We start from the raw sequence: 26881 nt of genomic DNA on the forward strand, positions 1-26881 counted from the left end.
CAGGAAACAAGCATATGCAAATACATCCGTCTCCATTACAAATAGGGCTGGACAAAAAATGTTGAAAGATCCATTAATCGTTTTTTAAAATGCGGTCGATTCGATATCGATTCTCAAAAGCCGTGAAGAGATTTGCTTTTCTTTAATACTTCCGCAAGCACTGGACATTAATATAACAGCTACTACTATCCACTATTTGTAACATGTTTTATTTTTTCAACTGGTGGATGTTACAACAGGAAGCATATCGTTCATTCATAGCTTCATTAACATGACGAATGCGGTGTTTTGTTGAATTTAACATCACCTTCACATAAAAGGCAGCGGTTCATATGATTGCAGCCTCCCTTTACTGCAAATTTTGTGACATTGTTTTTGTTAAATGTAAAATAACCTGATCCTGTTTGATCAAGGTTTGCATCTGTCTTGTTTCAATATACCCAAGTGTGTTTAAAGTTTAATATACAGGTTTGTGGCTTTATTTTTTAATTCACCATTTTTATCTGATGTCTTCTGATCTTTTTTAGAAATATCTATACACTCAAAAAAATTAACTGTCGCTGCTGTAAGTTTTACTTAACCCATCCTTGTTCACAGTACATAAAGAATGCAAGTAACTGAATTAACATAAGTTTACCAAGTTATTTATACAAAAAATTTAGATCTGTCAGCTTTACTTAACAAGTGTTGAGTAGAATGCAATTGTTACTTCATATAAACAAGTTAATTCAACATGACTGGTTGAGGGGGATTTTCACTTCCAGTAAAACTGCATTTACGCAGTAAATCTTGAAATTGTAAGTGTTTTTCAGTTAAGAAAAAAGACTTGTTTTCGCTTAATGTTCATTTATCTTTAAGGTTTGTTGTATTTTTTAGTTTTAGGGTTGCCATTGTTTTGAAGAGTGAGGCTGTGAGAGGTTCATGCGCGCCCATGATGTCTATTGCATCATTAAATGCGCTTTAAGTGTGCTAATGCCAGTACTGAGATGCCTCACATCTGATTTGTTCATTGTGTTTTGACTTGCATGCAGTAAGTCTGTATATCATTTATGTATGACAACAAAAAGTACCACCGAGTAGGATAAATATTGAGTTTATTAACTTAAAATTACTGGTACAATCAGAATGGTTTGGATTTACTCAAAAAAGTCTTGTCAACATTACTTGAATTATTAAAAATAAAGTGTTATTTGTTAAAATTACTTAATATTGTTGCGGGGAACTACTTGATGCAGCATTTTTTCAAGTAAATTCAACAAATGTATTTTTGGAGTGTAGGATTTGTATTAAATCTATAATCAATGACTCGGACCGAGAACCGAATGGAATCGGAACATCGGAATTGATAGCCAGTTCTAACACACACCCTGTGTTCTCATATCAAACTGTCTTTCACTTGCTGCTTGTTTTTTTCCTAGTTATTTTCAGTTTGCACAATTCTTAAAAACATTTTTATGTATCATGGATGTATTTGTTGTAGTGAATTGAACTTAAGGAATGATAAACAAATCAAATGCGGATGATTTTCATAGATTTGAGGGTGTGATTTCGGGATTGATCCAGATCCAGTGTTTATTGTGAAATTGAGGTGTCCAGAAGAGGTGTTTCATGATCTCCATCTTTTGTTCATTATGAAAGAGAATCAAGTGTTGTGTCCACACATCATCTGTCGGATTCTCCAGTAAACTCTGTTCAGATGAAAAGAAGCCCATATGAAGGAACAACAGCCAGAAGTTTGGCCAAGAAATGCGGCTGCTTCCAACCGCGCAACTGGCGTGACATCTCATGTCAAACAACACGCTGTTAGCATTAGAAAAGTGGATTTCACATGAGTTATTGAAAGTCATTTGTAAACAGAAACATGAAAGCAAACAAGCTGTTCTGCTGCTGGCCTTCATCATCAAAGGCGTATTGATCCAGCCATTGATTCTCTCAGCCAATGGATTCAACATCTGACGTGCTTTCAGACATTTGAACTGACGCGTGTACGTGTGTGTGTGTGTGTGTGTGTGTGTGTGTTTCAGTCCAACAAGGTGTCGGTGGTTCAGCAGGGAATGCATCCTCTGACTTCTCTTCTGCCCTACGATCACTTCAGTCCCAGCCCGACTCACATCCCCACTGACATCAGTCAGAAAACAGGTACAACTTTCTCCAAACTTCATTCCCCTCACTTCTTTCCTTTTGCAGGTATGTCTCCTCCTCCCGTTCTATTTGTTTATTGTTTATTAACACTTCTGTCGGGCCATGTACATAACTCGTCTCCACAGATTTGATTTGGTTGTCTACTCTTGTCACATGTGTTGGTGTGTAAGAGATGGACATGTGTTCTGTGTGTGTGTGAGTATTGACCTGACTCACATGAGGATCTCAACACTTCACTTTATAAAATGTACATGAAAGTTTGAACCTGTGACACTGTACATGTTGTTTTTTTTACTGTACTTTGTTTGATATAGTGATTGTGTTTTTTTCTGAGTTTGTGGTCCAGTCATCTCAGCCTCGCATCAGTTTCACTTTCATAGGCTTCATAGAGGCGAGCATGCGGTGTAATGTCTTATATTTTAAAGCTGCTCTTTAACATAAAATCGAGAGTTTATTTGCAGAAAGCACTGCTTTAAACATTTTCAAAAATCGTGTTTTTATTTTATTGTGTTGTGCTAGTGGGCTGTTTTTATTTTATTTATTATTATTTCATCAAAATACCTCAACTGCAGTTTGATTCATGTAACCTTTTTCACATTTTTAAAAACGGTATCTGTTTTTTCAAATGAACCCTAATAGTTAATGCTTAAAAGTGTATATTTTTTAAGAATCTTTTTTATCTGGGTTCTGCAATCTGTAATCACAATATGTAAAAAAATATAGTTTATGCAAAAGCCTTTTTTATCATTCTTAAGCAAATGACAAAAACAGGTCATGTTTTACCCAAAAAATAAATTGCCCTACTCCATTTCTCATTTCTGGAATACAAAACAAATATTGTCCAGTCATTATGTATCAGGGAAGTGTTTTTCCAGATTAGAAAAAATTAAAAATACATTTTCTGTGCTTGTATTGCCATGATAGTTATCGTCGAATGTGTTGTGCACTGTCGGGAATGAAGCTGATGTTCACAGGTCGAGCAACTTTACTCCATCACATACCAACAGAGGATTTATTGAAGGCCCTGAGCAAATGTAAATGATAGTCATTGAGTGGCATTCTTCAGCACACACACACACACACACACGGCTTCAGGCGCCGCTCGCTGTTGACAAATGACTTCCTCTGGAAAAACACAGAGAGAACTCTTTCATGTTAAAGTGTCACACAACACGATTCTATTAACTATTTCCACACATGATTCTGTGCTATAACACCAGTCCCTCAGAAGATCACCCAGACATCTGTGAGATCTCATTGGTTTCCTCTCCAGATATTTGACAGGACCTCAAACTCATTTCAAATGGACACACTCGTAGTGATGCACTTTTGATGTTATCAGAAGTCGGGACGTCAGTTTCCGGTTTGATTTCAGTCAGAATGTACTTGTAATAAACACAAGCTGTTTTCAAGAGAGCGAGCCGCTATTCCACTGATAAAGAAAAGTTATGTGTTTTCTCCTCCATAGAAGTCCATTATAAGGAAACTGCTCAAGGCAACAAAACCAATTTTGAGATCATGATGCCTGATATCTGTGAATAAAAAATATTGAATCATTTGGTTTTCCTTGGTCGATGTTCAGGTATGTAAGCCTTAAAATAGTCCGTCTTAATAGACTCATGCGGGAAGGTGAGATTAATCCGTGGAATAAGACAGCAGTTTGTGTTTATTACATCATCGAGGACATTTTGACGGAAATGTGGTTTTCCCAGTCACCTTATGTTAAGTGGCTTTAGAAATGAAACCAGAAACTGATATCCTGCTTAGACTATAGAAGAGTCCATCTGCCACATCTACATTCACAAGTCAACTTTATATGAACTTAAACATGACTCATTCTATACAGTTCTACAGCTGTCCTACTTCTGATCATCATCATTAACATCTGAGAGAAGAGTACTTACCGTCACATGTCCTGAGCTATGAAACAGCAAGAAAACATCACTTTTTTTAGAAAACTTAACCTTTTAAGAGTAATTCCTCTGATATTACAGAAACTATTGAGATGATCTCAACCGTGAACAGGGTTATCGCTGTTAAAACACATTTGAAGGTTTTGACAGTCAGACGGCATTGTCTTCACGGGATGGCCCTGATCAGTTTGTGAACAGTTATGGTGTCCTGCAGGATAAAATCAGAGCGACGAGAGCGCGGGAACGGCGAGCGTCTGCGGGCTTCACAGATGAGCTGTGTAATGGCAGGTTCTCATTGGGATAATAACGGGTCGGGTCATCATGTGTCTCTCTTTGTCCTGCAGGTGTTCAGAGACATCAATCACAGGAGATCTCCGGCTTTTACTCGCTGCCTCAGGGTCAGATCACTCCACCCATGAACTGGTAAGAGCTTCAGGTCCTTTACTGATGCACTTCAACAGCACAACACTTTCATTAAAAACACCTCACACTAAACACACCCGAAGAACTCGCGTCTGGAGTTCATCAGAATGACCTTTTCTAGAGTAATAGTGTTTCATTCTTTCCAGAGCTCTCTCGTCATGTCTTTGTGTGTAAGTTGTGTGTTTTCACAGAAGTGTACATGAGGACTTGTGTCGTTCAGAAGAACAGACTTTTGTATTACCTTAGCATTCAAGAAATATTACAATCATTACGGAGAATATTTAAGCACAAGCTGTGATTGTATTGTGTGTGATGCTGGAGGAGAGATCAGCTCTTTTCATCTGCTAACGTTTACAATCATCTGAGCATATGAAGCCGGCACAGAATGCGAATGATGTCGGGGGGCTCGGGATCAGTGGCCTCATTTATCAAATGTTGTGTAGAAAGTGTCCTAAATTGGATTTTACTAACATTTCTTAAAGTGCGTATGTTCCTTAGTTCTGTCAACCACACATACGCACTTTAAGAAATGTTAGTACAGCAAACGGTGTCAGCACCGTTAGTAGAAATGATAGTACAGCAAACAAATGATGGTGAAATTGCTCGCAGGTGAACAGTTCCAGATCTCCACCTTTAATGATGTCTAAATAATGCTGTCGATATATGAAAGAGCACCTCTCAACGTCCAAATCTTAAACCAGCGGCAAGAATGACTTATATTTCCAAAAACCTGCAGCACTCAACGAGCGAAAGCACGTTCGTCTGATCAGAACCTGACGTGGGGCTGTACACTTTTCCACATAAAAGACCTTTTTTTATAAATATGAACGTTATGGTGTATTTTTCATGTTTTATAAATGAGGCCCCTGGGGTCATTCATTGAGAAAGCCTTTAGTTCCTGACGTCTGTGGGGTGACCGGAGGTTTGATCATACGTTTAACCGTCTTCCCCTCCTCGTTCATTCTCACGCTGGACCCACAGGTCCAATCAGCCCGTCTATCCTCTTCCCTCCTGTGGTTTCCGGCAGTCTTTCCCCTCCAGCCTCCAGCCCGGCTCATCTTACCCCAGGTAGAGTATCAGAGTGTCACCGGCTGACTGCATTGCCTTACACGTGCGTACCTGCGTGCGTGTGTGTGTCAGAGTGAGTGTGTGTGCGGATGCTCCGCCCAGCGCTTCTGCCGTGTGTCTGTCGCAGCTGATGTCACTTCCTGTTCCTGCCAGTGCCACAACCCGCTACTGTTCTTTCTGCTTTTACAGCAAAACAATCTATATTCAATGCGGTCAAACGCTGATGTTAGTGATCATATTCTCAACATATGACTTATGTGATTATAAAAAGCCCAAACAAACCACTCCAGTGGCTTGATAAATGTCTTCATATTTTCAGCTTATGTCTCTGGCCTGTGAGAACAAGGAAAGTCTAAGTTACTAATGTGATGTCATATTTATGTGTAGTGCTTGGATCTCTTTCTTCACTTCATTAAAACCCAATCCATCCTTAAGGAAGCTCAAACCACGAACACAAGACAGATGGATTACTTGAATGCTTCAGAGCTTTGAAATCCCATATCAGAAGATGACATTTATTTGAAAATCTGTGTTCCTTTATCATTGTGGGTTGTTTGAAACTGGTGTAGATGAGTTGTGTCACGTCTGATGATGCTGAAGCTCTGGTCATCTCTCTCGGCTCTGGATTTGGTTCTCTCTGCACATCGCTGTGGTTTTCCCATCAGACATCAGTTCCATGATCAAATCCTTCCTTTGTTACTCAAAACCCGAATTAAACCAAGAAATGATGTTAATACGCTTACGAGGAGTAATACATCCAAGCTGTGGAAATGAACGTGAACAGACGACGCACATCTTTGTTTGGTTCTTCTCATGTGAAGAACACAAAACCCAATCTCCAGCTTGAGTCTTGACGGCTTTCTGTTCAGCTCCTGGAAGTGATAAACAGTAATAATGCTCATTTCTGGACAATACGAGCGTGTTGAGCTTTAAGGATTATTGCTGCTAAGAGCATTTCACCAGATTTGTCATGAAGGCTTGTTTTTAAGATGATGTGTAAGTTTATTATGGCTCTGTGTTTGGCGTGCTTCAGCTCTGCAGCGCCCCCTGCTGCTCACACCACACAAGAACACACACTGAAACACCAGCAGCAGCACTACACCACAGCTTCACTCATGTTCTGGATTCACAATGCCCTCACATTTTATTTAACATGTGTTGACTTTGAATAACTGTGTGTGTGTGTGTGTGCAGGTTTTCTCATTCGCTGATGCTTCAGTCGGGCATGCACCCCACAGGCATCCCACACCCAGCCATAGTGCCCCCTTCAGGCAAACAGGAGCATGACCATTACGAGAGGAGCATGTATCTGTGAGTTTGTCTCATATAACACTAAAATCACAAAAAGATTTCTTCAATATCTGAATTGTTGTATTAAAGTTAGAGAAATGTGTCAATGAGAAAGCACAACAAAGGTCATTGCTAGGATTTGATGTTGGACATGACATTGTGATAACAATGTATCAGTCACTTGTGGAATCAGTGTTCTAGAATGATTGAGCAGATGACCGAGGGTACACAACTCCAACTTTCAGACCTTTATAATACGACAGAAGCAAGTCTTGCTTTTCATAATTCAATACGACCAATCTACCTTTTTATGTACATGACTTGAAAAACTTATGACCAGTCTTGAAGAAAAAAAATGAGGTGACTAACTTGTAAGACCAGTCTAAGCAGTTTATGCAACCGGCCCCAGATTGGAGGAAAGTCACGCCATTCAAATTCACTTTTCTATAGTCTTGCAAAGCAGCCACACAGAAAACGGAGAATAAAGTTACTCAGGAGAATGAAATCTGATGGATGATATTTTCATTTAACGATTGTATTGGATTGATTATTAAATGAACAACCTTCTTGATTGAGGATTGAGTAGTTATGTGATGTTTGTATTTTCAGAAAACCTCATCCAGAAGGAAAGCGCGAGAAGGAGCCCAAAAAGACAGTAATAAAGAAACCGCTGAACGCCTTCATGCTGTACATGAAAGAGATGAGGGCTAAAGTCATCGCTGAGTGCACGCTGAAGGAAAGCGCCGCTATCAACCAGATCCTCGGCCGACGGGTCAGTCCAAACCATTTCACTCTCTGTCGTCTGCATTTACACACAACAGCAGCATGTCAATTCGGTAGCTTGAATAGCGAATAGATGATTTTTCATGGCATTTCACGACTGATGGAGAGCTGTCATTCACTCATTGTGTTGTGTTATGTTTTGTTGTGTTGTGTTGTGTTGTGCGTAACAGTGGCACGCTCTGACCCGTGAGGAACAGGCTAAATACTACGAACTGGCCCGGAAAGAGCGACAGCTCCACATGCAGCTCTATCCCAGCTGGTCTGCCCGAGACAACTACGTAAGAGCTGTGTTAAATCTACAGATGAATGTAGCTTGAAGAAAGGCCTTATCCAGATAAAGCAAGTCTACATTGATGTGTCTCGTGTGTATGGCACAGAGATGAGAAAAACATGTCGAAGAAATTTCACCTACATTCAGAATCGTCACGACATGTCAACAGGAAACACGGTTACAACCCACGCAAGAGATATTAACAGCAACACACACACACGTCGTGTATTTGGGAAAGCAGTGGGTGGAAGACACCTGTGACACACACTAACACTCCTTAAAAACATTTACTGAATAAACTGGACTTTTAACACTTATCATATCTTCATATATATACATTACGATTTTGCTGGCATTGGTAAATGTAAAATAAACATTTCTAAAAAGGCACACACATCCCTCAAACCCAAAGCTAAATATCAGATAAACAATCAAAATATTTGCACATCGATATATAAATGCACCCAAAAGTGAAACATTTCCACCATCATGTCATCATCAGTGTTAAATTTTACGATATCCAGAACATTTTATTTGTGGTCATCATCTTTCAACTCAAATTTATTTATATTATGCATTTGACCATTTTTACGAAGCAACTGTACATGAAACATTGACTTAAAGGTAAACATTACATTTATAAAAGGAAAGTATGAGAGCAGAGTGAATAAATGCACTCCCATTTCACATACCACACAACAAATATATATATATGACACACACCAACACATGCAACCACATACGCTCATGCTCAAACGGCACACATGCATGAAACACAGACACCACAAACACTCACACAAAAAACACAGATGTACATACACACAAAACACACACGCACAGAACACAAAACACACAGCAGTGTTACTACAGAGAAGCACACATACAAGATTAAGGAAATAGAAAGACAGGTAACACATACATACTATAAATTAGTAAATAAGTTTTAACGCAGAATGTTACATTTAAAGTGATATTAATAAATACAAAAAAGTTTAACTTAGCAGATGTCAGAGTGTGTCTGCCTCCAGTACAGTACTAGAAAGACTGTTCCAAAGTTTTGGCACTAGATAGGAAAAGGATCTACCACCTGCACTTGTTTTTGAAATTCAAGGTATAACCAACTGACCAGAGCCCTGAGAGCATAGTGAACGTGCAGGACTGTAATACAAGTGAACCTATCTCAGGTACTGAGGAGCTAAGCCATGTAGGGCTTTATAGGTAATCAGTAAGATTTTAAAGTTGATGCTTTGCTTAATAGGTAACCAGTGCAATGTTGACAGGACTGGGCTAATATACTCATACGTTTTGGTTCATATAAGAACTCTAGCTGCTGCGTTTTGAACTAGCGTGAGTTTTTGTCCAAGTTCAACAATAAAAACATGTTACTCATTCAGTTTTTTATATCGACCATGCATTCTGTTATGCTGGTGAACTGCTGTGTTTCGTGAGGCCTCGAGGAAATGTAGAGTTGAGTATCATCAGCATAGCAGTGAAAACTAACTCTGTGTCTCTTAATAATACCTCCTGAGGTTGCGTTTTCATTGCGAAGAGAAGAGGCCCTAACACTGAGTCCTGTGGTACACCGTACTGGACTAGTGATTTGCATGACGCCTCATTGTTTATTGATACAAATTGAAAACGGTTAGATACGTATGAACGAAACCATTTTAATGTTATTCACATTAAACGGCAACATAATTTTCAAGTCTACTTTAACGTATGCTGTGGTCAATGGTGTCAAATGCGGCACTAAGATCTTACAGCACAAGTAATGAAATGGAGCCATGATCAGATGTTAATTGCAAATCATTTGTTACTCTGATGTGCTCTAAATCCTGACTGGAATCCTTCACAGATGTCATTTCTTTAGAGGAAGGAACATAGCTGTGAAGAAACAACCTTTTCAAATACTTTAGAAATGAATGGTATATTTGATATAGGTCTATAGTTAGCTAAGTACCTAGGGTCAAGTTGAAGTGTTTTGACCAGGGCCCTAATAGCAGCCACCTTATATGCTTTAGGCACATGTCCTAATGACAGAGATGAATTAATAATACGAAACCGTGGATCTATAATTTCTGGGAGTATCTCTTTTAATAAACTAGTAGGTATGGTATCTAGTATGCATGTTGTTGATTTAGATGATCTAATGATTTTAGACAATTCATCCTGACCTAATGTAGAGGAATTGCAATTGCTCCTTAGGGGAGCTTAAACTTGTTGTTTTAGCTCCCATAACACAAACTGTTCCTGATCGGTTTGTGTCCCCTCTTGTTGCCTGGCTGTTATATTTTCTCTAATATTGTCCATTTGTATAGACATTAGTCACTACTATGCTGATGTCCAACATCTGAAGACGCTGATGATTTATTTTTTCTAGTGATGCACCAAAATGTATGATACCAAAAACTCACATTGTCCTTTAGCCGAAAAAATGAAATGACTTTGAAAACGTTTTTAAATAGTTTTTATAAAATTTTATTAAATTACACACACTAAAACCACAAAAAATCAAAAGAACATTTAAAACAATACTAAAAACGAGCTTCAGTGATATCAGCACATGCCAGATATTCCACATGAGCTACAACATCAGTTACTGACAGAACGTTCTGCTGATCATTAGTATCCAAATGTGAAGTCTGTTGCATTTAAGCTGACCGGCTTTAAAACACACGACTATGAGTGCATGTGTGATCTCCGACACTAAAGAAATCACACAGAGATTCATCATGGTCATTTTCTGTCCGCTGGTTTGAGCTTTTCTTATATTTATTAGTTTTAGCCTTTGTCATGGTGCATTTACACGATCATTCTTTGATAACAACTTAGGCGCCCGATATTTTGGCTTTTATTTCTGCCTATTTTTTGGCAGCCAAAATTATAATCTACACATATAAATAACCTCTGATCTATGTCTGTGTCTTGAGTTTTTTACTTAATAATTATTTTAAATTTACATTTATTTATCTAGGAATCATATCATAGAAATTAAAATTCTTTTACAACTAGGTTCTGTAGAAACAGATTGTGGTACACAAATGGTTGAGTTTTATTCTCTGCAATGAGTCCTGCCTCCGTACCTCACGTCGCTAATAGGATTGGCTTTGCCTTTCTTGAGTCCCGCCTCTCAAACCGATGTCGCCTTATGATGGTTTTTGCTTGAAGGGAAACAGCTACTGCCTGAAGTGATACAAAATCTTGCCATATGATTACAATAAATGATATTAGCTAACGCCTACACTTACCAAAACCCTAAACCTAACCTCACAATAATAATAAAAAATAATAATAATAATAATAATAATAATGATGCGCTATTGAAGTGCGCATGCCCAGGTGAACGTAGCTGTATCGCTTCTAGACAAAATCCTTTGTCGTTGGCTTTGCCTTCTCTCACTAAGGTAAAACTACAGCTGATTCAGATAGGCGAAGGCAAAGCTGTGTCTGTGTCAACAAAGCGCGATGAGCATTATTATGCAGGCTACTGGTCAGAAAACATTCTTACCAACAGTTTATAAAATACAGGACATGTTGGGTCACATTAATTCAGGAACACTGAGATGTTTACTTGTGTACATCTATGAGGATACAAATAGTTGATTATCATGACAATCCACTGTTTCATATGCCTTTATTAGCTAAAAATGCTTATTTTTCAAAAGCGCTTTTTCCAAGTTATGATCCAAATGATGTTTCTGTCAAGCTGTTAGTGATTAGTTCTGCTGTGTGAGGGTTATGCTTTAAGACAACATAAACATGATATAAATGTATAACAAACCAAAGTTAGCCACTTCAGCGTTTTCTTAATGGGTTTTGTTTTTGGCATTTGTCATAATTACAGTAAACAATCATTGTCAAGGCCATTAATGTTTTCATATGGAATGCATGAATGCGTTATTTTGTCAGGTCAGGTGACAGAATGTTGTGGAGAGGCAGGGTCACAGACGAGGTCAAACGATTACATACAGTGGCAAGAAAATGTATGTGAACCTTTTGGAATATCATGGTTTTCTGAATAAATTTGTCATAAAATGTGATCTAAACTTCATCTCAGTCAAGGGTATTGACAAACATAATGGGTCTAAAAACATAACACAAAAAATCTGATCTTTCATGTCTTTACTGAACACACTCATTCAAAATTCAAAATGGCAGTGGAAAAAGTAAGTGAACACTTAGAATGAATAACTGGTTGACCCCCCTTGGCAGCAATAACCTCAACCAGGCGCTTTCTGTAGCTGTGGATCAGACCTGCACGTCGTTGAGGAGGAATTTTAGCCCATTCTTCCTGGCAGAACTGCTTTAGCTCTGTCATATTCTTTGGACGTCTCATGTGTATGGCCCTCTTCAAGTCAATCCATAGCATCTCTATTGGGTTGAGGTCTGGGCTCTGACTTGACTACTCCAAAAGGGGGATTTTATTACTCTGAAGCCATTCTGTTCTGGACTTGCTCCGGTGTTTTGGGTCGTTGTCCTTTTTTTGGTTTTGTTCTTTTTAGTAAGCAGTGGCAACCCTGCTTGTTCAGCGTTTTAGGTATTGTAGACTCATGAACAGAGATGTTAGCGAGTTCCAATGATGCCTTCAAATGTTTGGCTATCATTCGGGGTTGAGTCTTTGTTGTGGTCTTGGTGTCATTTTGACTGGGCGCCCACTTCTTGGTAGAGTAGCAACTAGGGATGAGCGAGTACAGCATTATCTGTATCTGTATCTGTTAACCATATGAATTATCTGTATCCGTATCTGTACTCGGACTGGGCGGGGCCTAACCAGGAAATGGGCAGGATTTAACCTGGAAATTTGGTCGGGATGTCTTGAGATGGGCGGGGCTTTAACCGGTATGTTATTTTGAGCATGCAATTGATATGGGTTGATCCGAAATTGTTATATTTAATGCTGATTAGAAAAATATTTACATGACACCATCAGCATTGAGCTTCAGATCAATGGTTTTGATCACGATGACAAACAAACTATATACAGAATAAGTTTTGCAACAATGAGTACAACACATGCGGTTGCCATTATGAAGAAAAAATGAACAAGAGTTTTCATCTCAACATAACTTTATTTTTTTAACTTTTAATTAAAAACTGGTTAGAGCCAGCTGACGGTTTAAAAAAGACATTCTACCAAGCACCACGTCTGAACAAACCCCACATTTACCAAACTCTACTGGTTAATAAGTAAGTACCACAAACCGAAATAAAAAACAAACCTGAAGCTGAAGAAACCCTAAACGTTAACGGAAAAGACCCGCGAACCTGAGCGAGAGACGGAGAGCTGCGAACACATTCAGCAACACAATACATCTGTATGTGTGTAGGGGAGGGGCGCTGTGACTAGCCTATCACAGAACGCAGACACAGTCAGCCACCCAATGAGGATTTTTATTCAATCCGAGCACAGATATTGACTCGTATTACTCGTATAATACTCGTACTCGGCAAAAGTGCTTTATCCGTACAGGATACTCGTTTCAGCCGAGTATCCGGCTCAACTCTAGTAGCAACAGTCCTAAAGTGTCTCCATTTGTAGATTGTGTACCTAACTGTAGACTGGTGAATTTCTAAAGTCTTTGAAATAACTTTGTAACCCTTGCCAGCTTTATGTAAATCAACTATTCTTGATCGTCGATGCTCTGAAAGCTCTTTTTGGCAAGGCATGGTTCACACACGCGTGTTCTTCTTTATCAGTCAAAGTATCTGTAGTCCACACCTCCAAACTTATTATCATAAAGAGGCTCCAGCTGTGCTAAAACCTGACTCCAATTAGCTTTTTTGAGGTCATCAACTCAAGAGTTCACATACTTTTTCCACAAGTACTATGAGGTTTTTTGGTTGTTCTCAGTAAAGACATGAAAGATCAAAATAATGTTGTGTTATTATTTTAGACACATTTCATTTGTCAATACCCTTGACTTAGATGAAGATCAGATCACATTTTAGGACAAATTTATTCAGAAAACCATGAAATTCCAAAAAGGTTCACATACTTTTTCTTGACACTGTAGTAGTATGCTAGTTGTGAAATTGAGTACTGTGACAAATGTTGGGTTGACTATCTACAGTAGAGTTTCTCAGTGTGTGTTTAAAATGAGAGCTTTGAATTGTTCAGATGCCATGCACCACCAATTGTGTCATTTTATCAGGTGGCAGGAGCAGCTTTGCCAAACTGTAGCCCAGGTGGAGAGGCAGAGGCAGGGCCACAGGTGATTAGGCTTTTAAAACATGATTATATGTTATTTGTTGTGCATTATAATAAGGTTGCACTGTTATAGAGGTCTATCAAACACTCAGGGCCCTATTTTCACGATCTAAGCGCATGGTCTAAAGTGCAGGGCACAAGTACACTCAGAACGTGTCTAAATCCACTTTTGCTAGTTTAACGATGGGAAACAGGTCAGCGCGCAGACGCATGGTCTAAACGGGTTGTCCTGATTCTCTTAATGAATAATGCCTGTTTTTTTGGGCCAAACATGCCATAAACCAATCAGGGTCTCATCTCTCATTCCCTTTAAGAGACATTTATTTGCTATTCGGCGGATTCGCTATTAATTTGGAAGAGCAGACACTTCTCCAGAAAGGAAACGCGTCTGCTTGTGCATGAGGTCAAACACGCGAGCAGACCATCTACAGGACAAGCCCGATTTCTATCGTTATGTACACAATACAAATCTTTTACATTGTAATCCATTTATTTGTAATATTTGCCATTATTGTGTGCTTCTGCGCATCCCTCTGTGTGTTATAAGCAGAATGTACGAGCGCTGTGCACCCGCCTATAGGCGCATATTCCTAACGCACTCCCTTAAACAAATAAATAAAAAAAATATTGTGCCATTGACTTTAGACTTTAGAGCAGGTTTGAGTTGGTCTATGGCGCAGTCTATGTTCAGTTCCTCAAAATAGCAACGCACCAAGCGCGACCTCCAGGGGCGCACAAATGAGTGCAAATGCATTTGCTATTTAAACAACGCGGCGTAGGACGGGAAAAAGAGAAATAGCAAACTAGCAAAAACCCTTGCGCCCGATTGCGCGGTGTGTACGATAGGGCCCTCAGTCATACATACAGTAGTTTTAAGAATGTAGGCTTAAATATGTACGCTAATTGTATTTTCTGAGGAATCGATCTTGCAGTAGACCGTGTAGCAATGAGAGTGACAACTATGAAGAACAGTGTAGAAAACTATAGAAAGCATGTTCAAATATTATATTGTTTAAATAACTCAAGTAAACAATGCGGCTCCGCGGACCAATTTTATGTCCCCACCAATGTCATAATCAAACCTCATTGGTTGCCAAGGCTGTTTGGTTTACAGTAATATTGGAACAAAGTCCTGTTTAGAGCAAAAACCAATGTGAACATATTAACATCAATACTAAACGTGATGTCATACTCACAGGGTAAAAAGAAGAGGAGGAAACGGGACAAACAACATGACTCCAGCACAGGTACACGTTCTTTCATATAATAAGTCTTATATCACTCTATTATTTCTCTCCTTCATTATTTTCTTTGTTGTTAACCAAAAAACCTGCATCCTGTTGAATTTCTTGAAGAAACGATGACAACACATGACATTAACACGTTTAAAACAACAATAGCCTCCTTATATTACCAAGAATATAAAAAGGCTGAACATTTTAAATAAAATACATTATGATAACCTCCCATAAAATGAACATATCAATAAACAATAATGATGAAATATAATTCATTAATTCAATTATTTCTGACACGTTGATTTTTCACATTTGAGTTTCAGTTCATGTCAGGTTTCTACATGCAAATATGATATTGGTGTTTTTAGGCCTGTTATGTATGGTAATGTTGATTGGGAGATTTTAAACTGAATCTCTGACAGATTTGATTTCCCATGATGCATCACTGTCTGCTTTATCAGGTGCTCTGGCTTGATTTCTCTTCATCTATGGATGGCTTTAACTCTCTGACCTCATGCTGTTTCTCTCGTTCTGCCCCTGCTTCTTTCTCTTTTTCTCCTTGTGCACGCATGCCACATTTCGCTCAGACCCCGGCTCGCCAAAGAAATGCCGCGCTCGCTTTGGCCTCAACCAACAGACGGACTGGTGCGGCCCCTGCAGGTGTGTACCACGTCTGTCTGTATGTCTGTGCTCTGCGCTGCATGAATCTGTCACTCTGCATGAACATGAGTGCTTCCAAATCTCATTCACTGTGTTTCCTTTACAGTGTTAAAACTGCTCATTGTGTTTCACAGTCAGCCAGCACAACTCATACATGTCATGTGATGTCAGTGCTGTCAATCAACCCTTCAGTTTTACTTAACTCAAGTTAAAGGGACTGTTCACCTAAAAATCTAAATTCTGTCATCATTTACTCATTCTTATGCTGTTCCTTATGCTGATAAACACAGAGAAAATGTTTGAAAGAATGCTTATGACCAAACAGATCTTGGACCCAATCGACTCGCATAGTCGGAAAAATGACTTGATAATTGTTTTGTTCTGTTGAACACAAAAGAAGATATCATGAAGAATGTAGGACAGTAAATTTGACTTCCATTTGTAGTTTTTCCTACTATGGTGCTCAATGATGGCCAAGAATTGTTAAGTGACAAGTGTTCGTCAAAATATCTATCTCTGTGTTCGACCAAACAAAGACATTCATACAGGCCTGGAACAACTAGAGAGTGAGACATTGGTGACAGAATTTTCTTTTTTTGTGAACTATCCCTCTAATGACCTAACTTATGTGTATAAAACGCATTGTGCTGTGAATGAGCATGTAGTTTGATGTGTGCTGTGGGATGAGTGCAGCTGTTGTCTGCTGTTATGCACCGATCACCACACAGCTTGTTTTCATATGGGATTGGGAAACGTCTTCTGCTTTTAAAGTTTTACCTCCATTGTATTATTTGCATTTATTACACAGCACTCTTGAATAATTTTTCAACCAAAGTATATTTTTTATTTAGGTAGATTGTTTTTTTAAATACTTTTTATATCCATTAAAAAAGAGTCTAGTTTTTATCTAGTTTTAGACCGATTTAGTGTGTCTGAATCCTGAACATCACTGGTGAGGCTATTTCAGATTTAGGGAGCCAAATACAAAATAGATCGACCACCTTTAGAAGATTTTGATATTCTGGGAACTATTAACAGACCAGAGTTTTGCGACGGCAGTGTGCCCGATGGATTGTATCCTGACAGTAGTTCACAGGGATACTGGGACGTTAGATCATTCAATGCTTATTAAGTTATTAGCGGGATTTTGAAGACTATTCAGAACATAATTCTGCAATGATGACAGAATTGGGCTTCCATTCCATTCCATTTTCTACCGCTTATCCGAACTACCTCGGGTCACGGGGAGCCTGTGCCTATCTCAGGAGTCATCGGGCATCAAGGCAGAATTGGTCTTATATGGTCAAATTGATTTGATTTAGTGAGTACTCTGGCTGCTGCATTTTGTAGCAGTTGGAGTTTATTTAGAAATGCTGCAGGAGATCCCCCAACAATGAATAACAAAAATCTATTTGTGAGGTCATAAATGCATGAATGAGTTTCTCAGCGTCTAAAGCAGAAAGCATTGGCCGCAGTTAAGAGATGTTTCTATGATGGAAGAATGCTGTACGACACACATTTGAGATATGACTGTCAAACGACAGATTGCTATCTAGCAACACATCCAGGTTCTTAAATGTGGACGACGACGACACAACTGAACAACCATCAAAAGAAATGTGCCGCTTTACTTTTTTATGGCATTTGATGTAATAATTAATACCTCTGTCTTGTTAGAGTTTAGCATAAGAAAGTTCTTGGCCATCTAGTTTTTGATGTCATTAGATGACTTGATCTCAGGGTTTAATAATCTCAATTTTATTATAGAAGAAATACTCTGCAGTAATGTAACATCTAAATCTGTTGAAGACACACTTTTACCAGATTTAGAATTGATCAGAATTGATTGACAAATCACAACTAAGTATTCCAGAGTGCCATTTAATAAATGCAAATAATACAACAGAGCTTAGCTTTTAAAGGCACAAGACATTTCCCTATCTAATATGAAAACAAACTGTCTGGTAATTGGTGCATAACCCAAACAGCAGACAACCTACCCTTATATTTTACTTAGCATCATTTGACTATCAGAACTAATGTGAGGATGAGTAAACGGTAAGATTTCTCTGGACTTTGGAAACATCATCCCCATCACACAGCTCTCACTCCACATAGAACAAAGCAGCAGTAATTTCCAGAACCCTCTGTGTAAAGCCCTGCTAACTGATGCCATCCACACCTACACATCTCTCTCTCTGTCTCTCTCTTACGCACTGCGGTCGCTCAAGCGTCATTCCAACGTAAACTCTGACATTTACCGCCGCTCGTCTCAGAGGAACACTTTGATGCGGCTGAGAGACTTTGTGTTGGTTTAGAAGTGAGAGTTGAGGATCCCAGCGGGCAACTCTTTATTTCCAGGCCGTCCTGATAGGTTTGGCACTGCGGTTTGGTAGCATTGCGGTTTCAAGATAATACATGTGCTATCACTTTTGCACTTGACTTGAATAAGCATACAAAACCATCTCATAAACCCCAGGTTAACAGAAATGTCAAGACTAGAATGTCCACAGTGCTATTCAGAGAAATGTTATGAGTGTTCACCAAACTATAATTCACCTAAAAACAGCGTCATTTACTCCCCCCCCAGGTCAATTCAAACCTTTCTTTCCTCAGTAAAACATGAACATATGTGAACAGTCCTCAAGCAGTTCTTTTCTGACAAGTTCAAAACAGACACGCAGTCAGTCAGACCAACCAAGACGTCAAACATATCAGCCATTTCTCTGTAACTTTCCATCCGAGGCCAGTTCAGCTAAAATGAATGTAAGGTATCTGTGAATGTATTTATTTGTCAAGTTGTGCTACAATAAGTGCTTTAATGTACAGTGAGCCCGTCATTGCCGCAAAATGAATCCCCTTCAGGATGACAGCGCCACTGATCACCTGTCTGGGTTGATTTTGCTTCTTGTGTGTTGCTCTCTTGATTTTCTGTCGTTGTTGTAAACACATTTGTGACGTTTCACATCCACGCTTTATTCACAGATAACTCTCTTGACTGTTCCTAGGAGGAAAAAGAAGTGCATTCGATACCTTCAAAGAGGACTCTGCGCCAGCCCCCATTCTTCCGTTGGAAGCGCTATAGACTCGCCCCCTTCAGCCGCCTCTCCCCCACACTGCTCCTCCTCTTGCCCCGCCTCCCCAGTCAGCCGCCCCTCCCACCCAGCCAGACTCTCACTCGACCTCAACAGAGTTAAAACAGAAAACACCAGACATCAGTCACAATGAATGACATCCAGACGCATGCTTCCATCACGTCTCGAAAAAACTCTCCATCCTTCAGCATGTCGACAGTAAAAATGAAAGCCATCTGTGGGTGACACATCTGACATTTAAAACTTGATTTTCGAAGAGTGCGCCCAGGTGAAACTTCATAAAAACCAATCTAGTAGTTTGTACATTCTTATCACGATGCAGAGATATGAATCTAGTTTGTTCTTGATTTTCTGAAAACGTGTATGAGACTGTTGCTGATTGGGATGACATCACTGGACTGTGAGGAGGATAATCGTCATGTCTCTACATCAATGTAGTCATTGTCAGTTCTCATAAGTGTTGTAAAAGGTCATCTTTTATAGATACAAAAAGCCACCAATAAACAACTTTTATATGTTTTTTGTAAAAGAAAAGAAATACATTCCTTTGCTATTCATACAAGTGCCATTTGATAGCTTTTGTTGTGTAGATGTGTTTTAGTGTGCCGTGCCTGTCACACATTCAAACAGTGCTGTATGAAACCATGTTTATCCAGAAATCATTCACAATTCTCTCAGGTCTTTTTTCAAACAGCGGCAGCAGCGACGTAACATCTTCAGTGTTCACGAACATATGCCACTCCATCTCATCTTTTTGCTTTTCATGTGATAATCATTTAGTTTATTAAAATATTTTTAAAAATCTTTTCAATAGAGTTTTTTCAAGGATCAGGGCCCAAGTTCTGATCGTAATTGAATTTTTTGTGACTATGGACTTATTTCAGCAGCTGCACTTTCAAAACATATGTTTGGAGCAGAATATTATTAAATGCGTACAGTATGAATCTTCCAACTTTGCAATGAACAAGGTCTTGATTAACCACAGATGAAACAGAAGGGGTATCAACTTTTGATATTTCAGACAAAAAATAAGTATATCAGGAGACCACTTTCTAAGCACATGTGCAGTACACTTTGTTTTCTTTTATGATGATTAAAGGTCGACTATTGTGCTGGAGTCACGAGTAAGCTGCACAACCGTACATGTGCTTCTGTGAGTGTATATTGGGGTGTGCAAAAAATATATATACATGTGAACCCCTCTACTATTGATACATTTTTCAAATAATGCCATATACATAAGGACAAAAGTAAGTGAAAGCAAGGTTTGCTTTTAAAATTAAGTCATGGAGTAATGAGTTATATAAAGTAAATGCTGTTTGTAAGCTTCGCAAATTATGACCCACCAAGTCATTTGTCCACTGCAGTGCGTTAGACAAAAAGTTCATTTCAAAAAGTAACAATGACATTTATTGTGCTTTCACGGATGTGACACCAGCACATTTACTGCACGGGTGAACCAGGAGTTTGTAATGCCTATGTTCATTGTTTTAAATGAAATGCATCACAACAGCCAATTGAGCTAATTGAGGAACCCAAACATCTGATCTAAAGGTCCATGCATCCCACATCATGGCCACTCTGCAGAGGTAAGAGGTGTTTTTAGACTTCTCCTTATAGAAAACCCCCGGCGGTGCACATCATGTTTTATTTCTAGATCTACTTTTTACATTTTCTATTGAAAGTACTGCAATATATCGCAAATGTGTACCGTATCAAAATACATAGCAATATATCTTATCGTGACCCAACTATTGTGATATGTATTATATTGGGAGGCACTTACCAATACACAGCCCTAATGTATATATTGACGGTTCACATAAGGAGACAATAATCCTGAACAACAAAACAAACAAGCTGTAGAAATTCAGAAAACTGACAAATCCCACAAGAATCCTGCTTTATTTGATTTGGAATTAAAAGATTAATAATTCTAATTGGCGTTTTACGAGCTGAGCTTTCAGTCCCATATACTGAAGCAGAGGAAATTACGTGACAGAATACACAAGCACTTCCAGTTCACTAGACAACTCTCAAACGTCTCGGCGCTCTTGACATTTCCAATACTCGCCCATCATCAACACAAATAAGGCGGTTTATAAAATTTCCCTCAAGGAAAGCTCATTTCCAAAAATGACAAAGAAATCTACTGTTCACTCTGCTGACAACATCCTGATAGCAAAAAAACAGCAAGATAAAATACACAATGGATTACAGTGGTCACAAAAGGAGTATGTATCTACAAGAATAAAGGTTCACTCATTCCAGAGAAGAAAGAAAATACAAATAGAAAGAAAGAGCTTTTGCACCAAACAAGCCATGAAAATGGTCATGCCAGCAAAACAAGTATGTGACTATGTTTATTTGTGTTGAATCTTAACAAATATGAACAGCGCAGTGCAATTTTTATCCATTTTGTTTGTTTGTTTTGAACAATCCATAGTGTTAGGATGTCGGCCTTCATTTCTCTTCACACCACTGGTTCTCCTTGCGTACCTGCAGCAAACACACAAAGGCATGATCAAGCACGTGACCTGAAACATGTAGCAGTGAGACGGAAGAACGAGCGCTAGCTTTACCTGGGCTTCCTCTTCCTCTGTGAAATCATTTTTGATATTGAAAGTCTTTCTGATCTCCTCTGGGGTTTTGCCTTTGATCATGTTTGCAACTGTCTTGCAAGTAACATCTAGCAAACCTTTGATGTCCAAATAATTTGCAGCCTAAACAAAAGAAGAAGAGATGAAAGTGAGGACACGGACACGCGCGCTTGATGAGGCCATTACAAACACTGCAAATGAAGCAGCGCTGCTGCTCGCCTTTGATTTCATGAAAGATGACCAACACTCGTGTTGCTACCCGTGGTGAAGCACTAAAAACTTTGTGGCAAAGTGACATGACGCATTAAGATCTTAAGAAGAAGATCAATAAATGTACTTCAATAACGGGCATATTGGGATGAGTATCTTCACATCAGATGCATTTCAAGCGAGTTTACTAAACCTTTTTACACCTAATCCAAGACAAAGGGATGGGCCTGAAGGATCAGAATTAAACAGGATTAGTCAAACTACTGTAACTTCTTCCTTCTAAAGTGATGAAGTAGTGTTCCAGCGGTCAAAGTGATTGTGTGACAGTGTTGTGAGCGTTACTCACCAGAATAAGTTCAAAGAGGGTGCCCTGGTCTACTTTGAGGAACTCCTGGTCCCACACTGGGATGTCATCTGTTCTCTTCTCTTTATTTTCATCATCTTCAGGGGGAGGAGGGTCATCTTTATGATGGGTGCACCACTGAATGACCTGTCAGCATATCAAACACATCACAACTTAAAGAGAAATTACAGTTCAACCAGTGGAGAATCACAGAATCTTCTTTGCCAAAGTGACCGACACAAAAACGAAGATCATTTTAAGAACTCTTAGCCAGGTTTACAACTAAAATTATCTAGACAACTTATTTTTGCTGATTTGGGGCCGTTATTTTTTACAAATCCATTTTTTAACCCACCCTCTAAAGTAGGGATGCTCCGATCCGATATTTGTATCCGAAATCGGCATCAATACTGAATAAAATTCTAGATCGGGTATCGGTGACAAATTGCACCGATACCCGATCTACCTGACATACAACTTCTGCTAGGCGATGTAAAAGTTCCTGGAGACACCGGCGCTTAAACTCTCTCGTGGCTGTGCTTTGCGAAGCGTGTTACGTCATACGCTAGCAACGTGCTCTGTACGTAGTGCACGTGAACAAGCGAACATAGCTTACATTGAGCAGCGAACAGCATGGAGCGAGCCAAAATATCTGCTATTTAGATTTATTTCAGAACAGCTATGCCAACAAGTTACACCGCTGTTTGCAATACATGCCAAGTAAATGTTCCGAGAGGTGGTGATAAAGCTGTTCATTATAATACTACTAATTTAATCAAGCATTTACAGAGATGTCATCCCAAAAAACACGTCGAGTTCAATAAGCTGAAGAAACTAAAACGAGACGGTACGAAGCAGCTAACTTTTGAGGAGACAACGGAAAGAATTCAGAAATGTGCATCTGGTAGTGTGAAAGCAGTGAAAATCACTGAAAGCATACAGAATTTCACTGTTATGGATTTGCAACCGCTGTCCTTCATAGCGAACAATGGCTTCAGACCACCTGGAGCCGCTGTACGACACGGTGAAGCTTAAATATTTATCTGAGACCTGAACTGTACCAAAAAGTCTGCAAACAAGTATACGAAAAAAAAAAAAGGAGGCAATGCGGTGAGTTTTGGGGATAATTTGACTTTGAATTTCTATTTGCACCGACAAAACTATTATGTATCTTTCTGTTTATTTTTACATGTGCAGTTTTACCAAGCTAGGGAAGCTAGTGTTTTATTTATCTTTCTGTGTTGGATGTTAAATTTGATTTCCACTAAACTTTAGCTTAGTTAAGCTTTCCTGTAGCTCAGTGGTAAGAACCAAAGCATTAAAAAGAGCTGATTCCTGTTTGAATATCTAAAGCAGTAAATCTATTGCTTTTTTGCTCAATTTCAGCTGCTTTATTGTTTATTGTGCATTGATTTTTAAATTCTATTTGCACATAACAGTTATTAAGAGATTTTGTTTCCATTTATTTAGACCCGTTTATCAAGCTAGTGAAGTTGTTGTTTTATTCAGCTGCTTAATTTGCACTTTAATTTTGAATTTCAAGTTTAAGATAGTGAACATTTAGTTTTATTTTGCTGGTTTAATAAATAATTCAATAAATTTGTGAAACATTTGTTTGTTATTTTTAGTGGTGGGCCGTTAACGGCGTTAACGCAGTGAGACTCTTATAGCGCGATAAAAAAAATGTCGCCGTTAATCTATTCTCAAAGTTGGGTTGGGAGCTGGGTCTATACTACGCAAGCTATGATGACTTTCACCTTGATATTTTAGCGCAGATGTATACCAGCTTAACTGCACTGTACGGAGCGAGAACGAGATTTTTCAACTCGCGTGATTCGCGTCATTCGCGTCATTCGCGGAAGCAGAAGCCGCCTCATCATCTCATAACCAGGGCTACATTCTCGCCGCCTCATCATCTCATAACCAGGGCTTAATTCGCGCAGCAAGTAGGTCTATTGGCTCTTTGCATTAACATATAAATCACTCGCGCTTGACACGCCATTCGCGTTTGGTCTGAACACAACATAACGTTACTGTGAAATTACCGCATCACGTGCTAACAAGGATGCAGCTATGAAGCCGCCGGGTTTGATTCAGGGAATATTAATTTTTAAGAAGCTTCCCAATAGAAACATCGACAAGACTAAGGTTGTTTTCACCTTGTGCAATGCAGAATTGGTTTAAAAAAAACACTTTCTCTCAACAGGTAGTGGTCTAGCTTTAGTTGAAACCAGTAACTTTGTATTGAGATCTAATGTATTATGGCTCCTGTATGACATATCGCTTGTTGCTCCCTCACTCTTTGTAAATCGCTTTGGATAAAAGCGTCTGCTAAATGACTAAATATAAATGTACTGTAGGAGCTCTTCCAGTCTCAAGTACCACCTAAACGCAAATCATCCCTTAGCTAATGCGGAAGTAAACACAAATTCATCTTATTGAACATAATTTTATTTTCATCACCAATTATCATAGTAGAACAGCTTTCTCAAGCAGTTTGTGATGCATTTTGGAAACAGGAGATGAGCCCCTGGTCTAATGCGCCACCTGGCTTGAGAAACCCGTTCTCAAAGACTTACTTTTAGTCATTATTTGGGTAGCACACATATTCTGAATGCCTTCGGCAGAATTCAAATGAGCCATTTTAATCTAGATTAAAAAAAAAATCTATGCCCACCACTAGTTATTTTGTTTAACGGGGTCAGGAAATTAATGTTAAATCGAGCCTGATGCCTTGCACACAGTTTATTAAGTAATTGTGCACTTTAAAAATGTTACCTTAGTATCGGATCGGCACTCAGTATCGGCAAATACTGAATCTCAGGTATCGGAATCGGAAGCAAAAAAGGTGGATCGGAGCATCCCTACTCTAAAGCTCATATTCACACGTTGTACAACTCAGACTATAAACTGAAAGATGATGTGTTTAAATGTTGATGTTTGACCTTTTTGAGGATTGCTGCGTTAACATTGGGCAGAGGAACTGGATCATCATCTCCTTCATCATCCATCCCTAAATCTGATGGTAAGACACTCGTGTTAAACACATCAACATCACCAGAAGCGTCATAAAAACACAACCTCACACACGTAACAGCTCGTGTTACCTTCAAGCATGGTTTTAATAGTGACAGACTGCTTTGCGATTTCAACATCCACCTCAAACATCTCCCCATCAGAGCTCTGCAGTTTAATAGTCGGCATCTACAGAAAGAATGACATCATCACATTAAAACAAACTGAACGTGTGAATGTACTCGACGGAAGAATTGTATGAAATGTCATAAATCATTTATATCAGCTGAAATCCAACACGTTGCACCACTATTTGTACATAGAAAAGTAAAAAAGACTACTGAAATAATTATTAATATAGTTAATCATAACTGTACAGATAATTTAAAACATAATAAGATATGATAACAAACAGAAGCAGTTTGTGGGGCTAAGCTAATGTTAGCAGTACGGCTAAAGGCCTCACATGGCAACCGCTGTGTATTAAACGTCTCACGTCACAAACACACGATTAAAACGTCACAATATCAAACACACATCACAACATTAAACATGGATCAACCCAACGCATTCATGAGAAATATTAAATGCCGTTCTTACCGTGACTGTGACCGTAAACGCGACGATAAACCGAACGTCAACAGGCCTAAATGAGATTCACTATGATCACTGCGTGCGTGCTCGTGCACTGTGTGCGTGCGCGTCACTAATCTGAAGACTAGCAAATAGTTCACTAGTTTATTTAATTGAAAAGAACCATCAACATACAACATCTGTAAGAAATACACAGTATGTAAAAATGTCGATTACCGCTAAATCATATTGAATTGTTAAGCAAATAAGAAATAAAATCAATTTTATTATTAATACTATAAAATGTATTCAATAAATTATAATACATTTATGTGAGTTATATAAAATAACTAAATCATTATATGTCATGGTAATATGACTACTGTAATGGTTTTAATATTTGTGTTACTATGATACTGCCGTCAATGAAAAGAACACAGAACTACACGATTTCATCTGTGCAGCGTGCTCACGTCTTCTGCTGAGCTCGACTTCCTGCAGCGCTGCGCAGACCACACGTCGACGTATGATGTTTCGAGTCAGATCCGTGGGCGTGGCTTGATGGTTTTGACAAGGTCAAGTCAACTTTATTTATATAGCGCTTTTTGCAATTTTCGTTGTAGCTGGGCAGAAAACATATGGACTATAAGCAAATCATTTAAGACAAGAGATAGAGAAACACAGTTGAAATATTAAACAGACTATAAATTCCTATATGTAATATTAAGCAAAACTTTAAAATACTTCATGCGGCGCTCAGCAGTCCGGTCGCCGCGTGACATCAAACCCCTCTCACTGAATCCTTGGTGTCTTTAGTCTTATCGAACTCTAACCATCTAAACTACCAACGATTGTTAACCTTGCCAAAAAAACACGGTTGCGTGATGATGTCAGACTCGAAACAGTCCTATGATGTCACGCGACGAACGGACTTTAGCAATTTTAATTAGGGTGTTATTCATATAAATAACGTTATTTATTAGTTGAGAAATCGTCTAGACCACAGTCATAAATGATCCACACCAGTGAACATTCGATGAACCACACTT

The 26881-nt window shown here is 38.8% G+C and overlaps 2 protein-coding genes across 7 annotated transcripts in view; one reads left to right on the forward strand and one right to left on the reverse strand.

Moving 5' to 3' along the window:
- Positions 1-20838, forward strand: part of tcf7 (transcription factor 7) — a 44166-nt gene extending 23328 nt beyond the window's left edge. Inside the window, exons 4-12 of one of the 6 annotated variants that reach the window (XM_056731952.1) lie at positions 2025-2139; positions 4400-4478; positions 5460-5546; positions 6741-6857; positions 7446-7608; positions 7790-7897; positions 14043-14102; positions 15297-15345; positions 18982-20838. In XM_056731952.1, coding sequence (XP_056587930.1) covers positions 2025-2139; positions 4400-4478; positions 5460-5546; positions 6741-6857; positions 7446-7608; positions 7790-7897; positions 14043-14102; positions 15297-15345; positions 18982-19004 — 801 coding nt within the window. In that variant the 3' untranslated portion in view covers positions 19005-20838. The remainder of the gene's footprint in view (positions 1-2024; positions 2140-4399; positions 4479-5459; positions 5547-6740; positions 6858-7445; positions 7609-7789; positions 7898-14042; positions 14103-15296; positions 15346-18981) is intronic. The other 5 variants (XM_056731951.1, XM_056731955.1, XM_056731953.1 and 2 more) reach the window with 5 other exon arrangements.
- A 600-nt stretch (positions 20839-21438) lies between these two features.
- skp1 (S-phase kinase-associated protein 1) lies at positions 21439-25992 on the reverse strand. The gene is made up of 6 exons (XM_056731958.1): positions 25860-25992; positions 25352-25448; positions 25190-25263; positions 22248-22391; positions 21674-21814; positions 21439-21590 (listed from the first exon to the last, which is right to left on the reverse strand). The coding sequence occupies exons 2-6, from the start codon at positions 25446-25448 to the stop codon at positions 21555-21557; spliced, it is 492 nt and encodes a 163-aa protein (XP_056587936.1). The 5' UTR covers positions 25860-25992; the 3' UTR covers positions 21439-21554.
- Positions 25993-26881: the final 889 nt, after the last annotated feature.

Source organism: Triplophysa dalaica, chromosome 19 (assembly GCF_015846415.1).
Source record: "Triplophysa dalaica isolate WHDGS20190420 chromosome 19, ASM1584641v1, whole genome shotgun sequence".
NCBI classification, from domain to species: domain Eukaryota; kingdom Metazoa; phylum Chordata; class Actinopteri; order Cypriniformes; family Nemacheilidae; genus Triplophysa; species Triplophysa dalaica.